Consider the following 9541-nt stretch of genomic DNA (forward strand, 5'->3'; position numbering starts at 1 on the left):
CGTTTTCTGTCTCGCTTTAAGCCTATATCACTTTGCAAATACTCCCCCCTAGCGGTATCTTTAACAATTACATCTGTATTTCTAACGGCAAATTATGACATAGGAATTGCCAAACGTAGCCAAAACGACAGTATAGCAGGTTTAATGGGTCACCCTTAAATCATCATTTTCTAAACACTGGGAACCATTTTACCACTGAAGCAAGTTTTCATTTAATGTTGCATTAGAAAGATAAAGCCCATTTAAAACTAACTTAATTATAAAATTAATTAAATTATACTTTTTAAGTTGTTCCGAACTCACATATGTTCCATGTCTTTAGGAAACAGTGATTTAAGTGTGATTTATTGATTAAAATAAAATTATTTTTTAAAAATCACAAGAATAATAGTATTTTTTTCTCAAAAACATAGGTGTCAAAATGATTGGATCCTCTGTCTCTAGTAGTAGTAATAATAATAATAATAATAATAATAATAATAATAATAATTAATAACTGCTTACACTTATATAGCGCTTTTCTGGAGACTCCACTCAAAGCGCTTTACAGGTAATGGGGACTCCCCTCCACCACCACCAATGTGCAGCATCCACCTGGATGATTGGACGGCAGCCATAGTGCACCAGAACGCTCACCATACATCAGCTATCAGTGGGGAGGAGAGCAGAGTAATGAAGCCAATTCATAGAGGGTGATTATTAGATTTCAATTCAATTCAAATCAACTTTATTGTCATTAAACTTACACAGGTGCATAGTATAATGAAAAGTGTTTCTCATTAGTCACTCAGGTGCATTATATAAATAGGACAGAAGATAAGACAATAGACAGTAACACAATAGCAAAAACAGTAACATATAATAACATAAATAACATGTAATCAAGTAATCAAAACTGTGCAAAATTCCGCAAACAGAGAAAATATAACACGACAAAAACAGTGCAAGGTAATTCTTGGAACAGTGCAAAAATAGTATGGTTAAAAATAGTATGGTTAATTAATAAATATTAAATATTATTACGACCGGTACAGTTTTACTGGGCTATTGTGCGACTGGAGTGACCGGAACCTTCTGCCAGATGGTAGGGGAACATACAAGTTATGACTGGGGTGAGTGGGGTCAGACATAGTTTTGGTGGCTTTTTTCAGACTCCTGGTGTTGTATATTTCCTGGATGGATGGTAAGGCACTGCTGATGATGTGTTGGGCAGTTTTGACCACCTGCTGTAGTGCCTTACGGTCGGATGCAGTGCAGTTGCCGTACCAGACTGTGATGCAGCTGGTCAGTATGCTCTCCACCGTACATCTGTAGACGTTGGTGAGGATCTGTGGATGTAGGTGTATTTTCTTCAGCCTTCTCAGGAAGTATAGCCGCTGTTGTGCCTTCTTGATGAGACTGGAGGTGTTCAGTGTCCATGTAAGGTCCTTAGAGATGTGAACACCTAGGAATTTGAAGTTATTCACCATCTCCACCATCACCATCTATTAGGAGGCCATGATTGGTAAGTGCCAATGGGAAATTTGGCCATGACACTGGGGTTACACCCCTACTCTTTTCGAGAAACACCCTGGGATTTTTAATGACCACAGAGAGTCAGGACCTTGGTTTTATGTCTCCTCCGAAGGACGGCTCCTGTTTACAGCATAGTGTCCCCATTGCTATACTGGGTTATTAGGACCCACATAGACCGCAGGGTGAACGTCCCCTGCTGGCCCCATTAACACCTCTTCCAGCAGGAACCTTAGTTTTTCCCAGCAGGTCTCCCATCCAGGTACTGACCAGGCTCACACCTGCTTACCTTCAGTGGGTTGCCAGTTGTGAGTTGCAGGGTGATATGGCTGCTGGCTATATTATAGTAATTGTTGCAGCCTCCTCTGGCATGGATAACAGCACAAAACCTTTCCCTATAATGTTTGATAAGGTTGGAAAACACATTGGTAGGGATCTTGAACCATTCCTCTACGCAGAAATTTTCCAGAACCTTGATGTAAGTCTACACTTATGGACTCTTCAATTCAGACTACAGGTTTTCAATCTGTTTTAAGTCCAGAGACCAGGATGACCATTGTAAAGCAGATTTTGTTTTCAGTCAACGTTCCTCTATTGACTTTGCTATGTGTTTAGGATCTTTGTCATGCTGGAAGGTTCACCTGCAACCAACTCTCATCTTTCTGGCAGAGGCAACCAGGTTTTTGGCCAGAATATCCCGATATTTAGTACCATTTCATGGTACCAGTTCATGGTACCCTTGATCTTAACAACAGCTCCAGGGGCAGTGGCAGCAAACCAGCCCCACAATATCAATTATCCACCACCATATTTCACAGTGGGTATGAGGTTCAGTTCTTAAGCATCCCTCTCCTGACACCATGCGTGCTGATGGTATGAATGGCCAAAGAGTTCAATTTTCGTCTCAACTGACCATAGCACCTGGTTCCAATTAAAGTCCCAATGGCATTTGGCAAACTCCAGCTGTTTAAATTTGTTTCTTGTTGTCAGTAAGAGCTTTCTTCGGGGAACCCTTCCGTAAAGCCTTTTGCAATCTTCCTCACTGTATGTGGGGACAAGATGCACTTGCATCCTTTTGTTGGTGGGTTATCCACTTTTTTAGTGGTTTTGAACTCTTGCCCTAATAGTGCTAAGTGGTATATTAAACTTTTTATGTACTTTTTTGCATCCATTACCTGATCTGTGAAGATCAACAGCTCTGTCTCTTTTGATTTGTCAGTTCCTTGCCTTTCCCCGTAGTTATGGATGACAAAAAGTTTTCTCATGTGTGCCACAATACCTCTTTTTTATACTCTGTTGAAACAGGAAGTCCAAAATAACAGTCCTTACAACTACGTTGTATTTAAATAAGCTGTATTTCATTGCAGATTTAATTTTCTTTAATATAATTACTCATTTATAAACATTTATTTTTTTTATTTAATAGTTGTATTAGAATAAAAGTAGTTTTATTCTGTAGTTTTCCCATTTTGGGGCATAAAATATTGATAATTATCTGTGCTGTTTATTTTATATGTCTTTTTTTGTTCATCTTCAAGGGTGCCAATAATTCTCGATCTCACTGTAGACCATTTGGTGAAGAATTGTGCCAGTAATGTAAAGGGCGCCAAGTTTTGATTCTCATGAGCACCTGCTCAGCATTTTGACTCATGGACAAATCTTTTATTTTGGAGACCTTTAAGATCAACTGTGGTTGGTAATTTATACATAGATTTCCATTTCCAAGCAGATGTACTGTATGAACATATATAAAATCTAAATTTGCACGACAGATATGAGGACTGAGGATGTGAATTAAAGGTGGCAAACTAAAGTGAATGCAATTGCATGTTAGGGATGAGCTGGAGTTAAAATAATTGCCAGAGTAGGATTAGCCTGCAACTGGCCCAGGATTAAGTGCAGTTGGTGTTTAATGCTCACTTACTGTATGTAGTTACTGGCTTTAGTGCAAATCCTAAAACTTTCTTTACTTTAACTTTAATCTTAAAACTATTCCTGTCAAATACCCCTAACCCTATTGCAATCATAGTTTTATCAATACGCAGAACCTCAGCCACAGCCCAGCACCACGGGTTTGATGTTTGACCCTAAAACTGTGATAATTAAGCCATTTAAACATTACCCTAATGGTTATGGAAGTTAATTCTAATGGAAAGTGTTATGTTAACCATTATCTAGCTCTTATCCTAGACCTAACATAGAACAAACTGACAAAAAGTCATTACAGCAAAGCATTACAGTAAAACTAAATACTAAAAACTGAATCATTAGCTTGATTTTGAAATGTAGTAAAATTAGGAGTCTATGAATGTTTATACTATGTTTACATTTTGGATGAATTAGGAATAGAGCTCATATTTATTTGACTCTTTTATTAATAGCATGGACAAGATGGACAAGCATTATAGTAACTTATGAATTAGGGCGAAACTAACTGTAGCTCTTATTAGTAGGTAATTTAGTAAATTGGTAATGCCAATGTAGGACGAGTTACCATTCAGTTGTGCTGACCAGCTTTAAATCAGACCATAATTACCAAAAGCATACTTTGAACAGTTACTTAATACTTTACCATATAGTATACAATCCATCACACTGGACTAACAACAGCCAGAACCCTGGGCTTAGCCCTCCTCAAAAACTGGAAACTATTCCCAGGCTCAGTACTTAAAAAAAGTTTTAACAGAAATTATGAAACATTTACTTCTAATTGTACTCCAACTTAACTCCTTATCTTTATGAATGCCATATCATTCTTAAATGTAACTCCAGTGCTGACTAACTAAAACATTACTTTAAAACAAACCAAATGTAAACATAAGACCAGCCATGTCATTATATATCATTACAAGACAGATCAATCTAATTTCTATCCCAAACCAACATGAAGAATAAAGGTTAACTCTTATGAAATATGAAGGCAAATACTGTATGTGCAGTAACAGTAATGATCAGTTTAATTTAGGTTAAGAAGTATTTACAGTTAAATTGAAATTAGAGTTTAGATTGAAGGGTAAAAACCAAGTAAAGGAGTAAAACAGGTTTGTTGATGAGATAAGAGGTTACCCTAGTGTCACCAGTCTGTTGCTTTAATGACGGATATTGTTTAACTGTTTAAACTGAGATAGGTAGGTTCTTATAATATTCATTGATAGTTACTGGACTTCTGTACATTTAGTGTTCAGACTACACTTAGGAGTTGTGTTATGTTAAACATTGGTTATGTCAGAGTTTAATATATAAATTTGAGCATTCATCTCAGTATATGAACTTTGGAAGAAGTGCTATATGTTCATTTTAATCAAAAGATTAATAACCTCAGACTTCTTAGCATTGTTATATTTGATCTGGGTTTGTCAACACAATTTGCATGCTATTTTTAGGTTGTTTATTCAAGTATGTGTAGTACAGTATATGGACTGTTTTCCATGCTTTTCTTTATCCTTTAATGAGGTTCAACACAACAAAGATGGGAGCACCACACTGAAGCTGGCAGATTTTGGACTTGCAGTGGTGGTAACTGAACCAATCTTCACTGTCTGTGGAACACCTACATATGTGGCCCCAGAAATACTCTCTGAAAAAGGTAGCCTACAAAAGTTCCATGCAAAGCTATCTGTGCTGTGTAGTGAAGTAGCAACATAAGGCAATCATAAATTCATCAATGTGATCGTGATACCCAGTGTGACATTACTGAACTAGCATTGTGTAGCGAAAGCTAGTGAGAATAAAGAATTATGTCTCTAGTATTGCTAGGTAACTAGGCCAAACATTCTTGTTCTTTCTGTAAAGAGCAATATAATGGCAAAGCTTTGTTTGTTCTCTGTGAATAAATGTGATTGGAACTCCAGATGTAACTAAAAACACATCTGAAATGCACAATGACAGTGAAGAAACCATTTAACTCTGTGGAACAAATTGCAAAATCCTGGCACAAAGTTAAAGTTAAGCCTTGTAAATGACAAGTATATTGTAGTGTATTTCTTCTCAAAGTGTTGATGACTTCAGATATTCTGCCAGCAGGTTCCCAGAAGGAATAAAGAAGACTTGTGAGGAGTAAGAGGACTGTGCCAATGCACTTTGTGTAGCCTTTCACAGAGTTTACAACTGACTTAAAACTATTTAGATGTCTCAAGGCATTTGAAAATGGTGATCTTTTCAAGAAGTTAAAGAATAATGCACTACCAAGTTAACCCTCCCAAAACAAAGGAATAACTGGTTAGTTAGCTGTAGAAGAAAGTCAAACAACATTAAATAATACTGAAGATTTACATTCATGGTTGTATGTAAAAAGCTGTTTTACTGTATATGTCAGATGTCTAATGTAGTGGTGCATAATAACTTCCAAGTTTCTAACCACATAAGGAACTAGACAGCTGTTGACTCAGCTAAGAAATTATGATTATTATGAAGAACTGCTTGATCCTTAGTTCAGATTAGGTTCTATGTAACAGCTATTCTTGTTACTGCAGTAATGTCAGTGTTATTTAATTTCTTATGTTGATTTTCCAGGTTATGGGTTGCCAGTAGATATGTGGGCGACTGGAGTAATTGTCTACATACTGCTGTGTGGATTCCCTCCATTTCGTAGTTTGGAAAGAGATCAGGAAGAGCTATTTGAAATTATTCAGCTGGGGGAGTATGAGTTCCTGTCCCCCTACTGGGACAACATCTCAGATGGTAAGGATAACAAAAAGAAAAAGAATACTTTAAGGAGGTGTTGACCCTTGAATATATTGTCATAAAGTACTGTACAATCCTTCACTCATTCAATGCTATTGTGACATTTTGAATCAAAAGTCCTTGTAAAACTATTATTTTTTAACAGTGAATACAAGGAAGGAATTCTTTCATTTTTTCCATGTGAGTGCTATAGAGACTTAAGCTAAAGGCAGAACAGCATAACAAGTCTCTGGACTCATACATTGTTGGGTTCAGGTCCCTGCTGTAGATACTGCTCCAATGGGGAGTTACACACTCTCTGTTGAGAATCTTGGTACAGACTCTCAAAACTATTCATTAAATCTGCCTAACAATTTCTGTAACGGCTTTCCTCCTATATTATCCTCCTATATTTTCTCTACATTTCTGAGAGTTTGTCAAATTCTCTTTAGATACAGACTTAGATGACTCTGGATTCCAAAAATTTGCATGACTTGCCAAATGTGAACAGCAGCCTATTTGATCTACCAATGACACTCACAAGGGTCCTATCTGTTGTGTGTCTATCATAGTTTCTTTGTTTAGGTTTGCCTGTGAGAAATTGGAATGACAGGACTTCACTAACATCAATGTCACTCTTCTTAATACTTTTTAAAACAAGGGCAAACAGCCAGCAGGAGGCCCTTAATAAAACTTTAATGCCACATATTAACTTATTTTTATTCAAACAGTATTCTGAGATAGAACATTTAGCAGAGAAACGGTGTACATTCACCTAATGTGTATTCCTCAAAGTGCCATGTTCACCGCAGGTGCCAAGGACCTGATCAGCAAGCTTTTGCTAGTGGATCCTGAGAAGAGGTATGCAGCCCAGCAGGCACTGCAGCATCCATGGGTGCAATCAGGGAGCAAGAACAGCTTCAACCTGCAGCGAGAAGTCACCACTAACATTGAACGTCACTTCAAGAACCGTCGCAAGCGGGAGCATGCCAGTGCTGCAGATCATTAGTCTCTGATACTTATTTATTGTCATGCCTTTGTTCCCTATTATTTCTCTGTCCCAGAAATGGTGTATATAACAATGGCCGTCATTTCCTTAAGGAGGAGTGGCAGTATGGTGGAGCAGTGTTTAGCATTGTCCCTGGGTTAAATTCTGAACCTGGGGTACTAACAGTGTGGAATTTCTATGTTCTCCCCTTCACTTGGGTTTCCTCCAGGTGTTTTGGCCTCCTCACACAATCAAAAAACACACTGGTAGGTTAATTGACTTCTGTGTGTCTGTGTGTTCCCTACGGAACTGAGGACTGGGATTGTGTTCCATCCTGGGTGTATCCCACCTTGAGCCCGTTTCTTGTCAGGATAGGATGGGGATAGGACCACCCATGAATCTCTACTAGATAAAGTGGGAAAATGTATTGCTAGAGTTCCTAAAGTGTGGCACACTTTTGAATGCAGTAAGGACAAATGAACACTCATAGTTACTTGTGAATTGCCCTGAAAATAGTGAGCAGAAAATTACAGAATTAAAAAAGATTAATCTCCAGGTCATCTTCTAATTAAAATGTAAAATATAATTATTAAAAATATAATTTATTGAAAGGTTGTGGCCTAAATTAATTTCATACAGTTCTATGTGATGAGCTAAAAGGCTCCTGAGATATTCTGTTTGATATGCTTCTGTAAATATAAATGCATTAGATTTTGCAAACTCTTTTTTTGGATTTGCAGTGCCGGGGCCCTGGATTCAATTCCAGCCCTGGGGTCCTATTTATGTGGACTTTGCATGTTCTCTCTGCGATCACTTGGGTTTCCTCCAGGTGCTCCAGTTTTCTCCCACAGTACAAAAATACTGGTAGGTCAATTGGCATCTGGAAAACGTGGCCCTGGAGCAAATGGGTGTATATCTGTGTTTGTGTCTGTCTGCCCGCCCTCTGTGTTCTGTCCAGAGTGTACCCAGTTTCCACTACTCTGAATTGGAAGAAGCAGAAAGAAAATTGAAGGATAGTTATTACATAAGCCATAGCAAATATCAGGGCTGCTCTAATGAAACTTAACAAAATCAAATGCATATCATAAACGTATAGTGAATTACTTGATTCTTTTAAACTTAAGTATCATAACCTGTTGTAATGTTGAAAACCTTGGAGAGAGGCGGCAGGAGAGATCAATGTTGTTAATTTTTATTCTGACCATTCTCTAAATTCAATATATTTACCCCTTGTCAGACGTTGACATCAGAGTGTGTGGAACTGTTCTATATATGGAAACATTGTAAAGCCTTCACTATTTTCTAAATAAATTAACCCTGTAAGTGTTATTTTAGCATAATTTATAAGTGTAAGTGTAACCTTGGGATTTAGAGTTATTTAGATGAAGATCTACAAGGACAACATAGTTATCGTGATGATCAAAATATATTGACCTACAGTACACAAAGTTTTCTCAGTGTTTTTAACATAATTTTAAACCACATGTAAAAGTAATTTTAAAAGATGGAAACTGGTTAAATACTGTAAAAAGTAAGTATTCTTATATTTCTGTAATACATAATAGGATGGTTAATCACAAACAGGCTGATTTTTGTAGCCTGGAACTGTACTGGAACTCTTACCAGTACAGTATATGGCTTGTAGTGGGAGAGACCTGAAACAGTCCCAAGTGCTAAAGGAAAAAGGTGTGTGTGAGTGCACCCAAACAATGTATAGATTCCTCATTGTATAGAAACTGAAAAAAACAAATTCAATTCAGGCAAAAGAAAATAAATGTCACTCATTTTAGGTGTTCATTGGATGAGTAAAATTATATTTTAATAAAAACTTATTTTAATAATGGCATGTTAAAAAGATTTAACATAAGGTATCTGACAGATTCAAAGTAATATACAGTAACTATATAATATTTTGGAGTTGTGTTGCTGGTTTCGGTCTGAGGCTAATGTTTTTCTGTGCCAGTTCTCTGTTTTGGTGAGCTCATCTGAAGAATATGTAAAACAGTGGGAGTTCCAGTTATTCATGATGACGTGGCGATGAGACAGGATGGAAGAGGCAGGCTTTTTTTTTAGTTCATATACAATTCTTAAATGTGTAAAGCTTATGCAGGGTTGAGTACGGTGAAGTACCTGTAAATATTTTTTATCAGCTGTTTTGACAGTTTTAGTATAAAGAAATGACTTATTGTATCTTATACTCAGACTACTATATAATAAAGTATTAAATAATATTGATTGGTAGTTAATTCTGAATACTTGATCCTTTGTTCAGTTTGGTCTTATATGTGTTGTTCAAATTTACTTCTACCATATACAGTAGACTTACAGAGCAGATGCCACCACTTATAAACAAGCTTAGCCCTATACATTATTTTAATA

The 9541-nt window shown here is 36.9% G+C and overlaps 1 protein-coding gene across 2 annotated transcripts in view; it reads left to right on the forward strand.

Moving 5' to 3' along the window:
- The window catches only part of dclk3 (doublecortin-like kinase 3), a 30579-nt gene extending 22806 nt beyond the window's left edge, over positions 1-7773 (forward strand). For both annotated transcript variants that reach the window (XM_088601513.1, XM_088601512.1), the window contains exons 3-5: positions 4966-5098; positions 6025-6192; positions 6987-7773. In XM_088601513.1, the coding sequence (XP_088457639.1) occupies positions 4966-5098; positions 6025-6192; positions 6987-7183 (498 nt within the window). In that variant the 3' untranslated portion in view covers positions 7184-7773. The remainder of the gene's footprint in view (positions 1-4965; positions 5099-6024; positions 6193-6986) is intronic.
- Positions 7774-9541: the final 1768 nt, after the last annotated feature.

The sequence above is a fragment of the Lepisosteus platostomus genome, chromosome 12 (assembly GCF_059453375.1).
Source record: "Lepisosteus platostomus isolate fLepPlt1 chromosome 12, fLepPlt1.hap1, whole genome shotgun sequence".
Classification (NCBI taxonomy): Eukaryota; Metazoa; Chordata; class Actinopteri; order Semionotiformes; family Lepisosteidae; genus Lepisosteus; species Lepisosteus platostomus.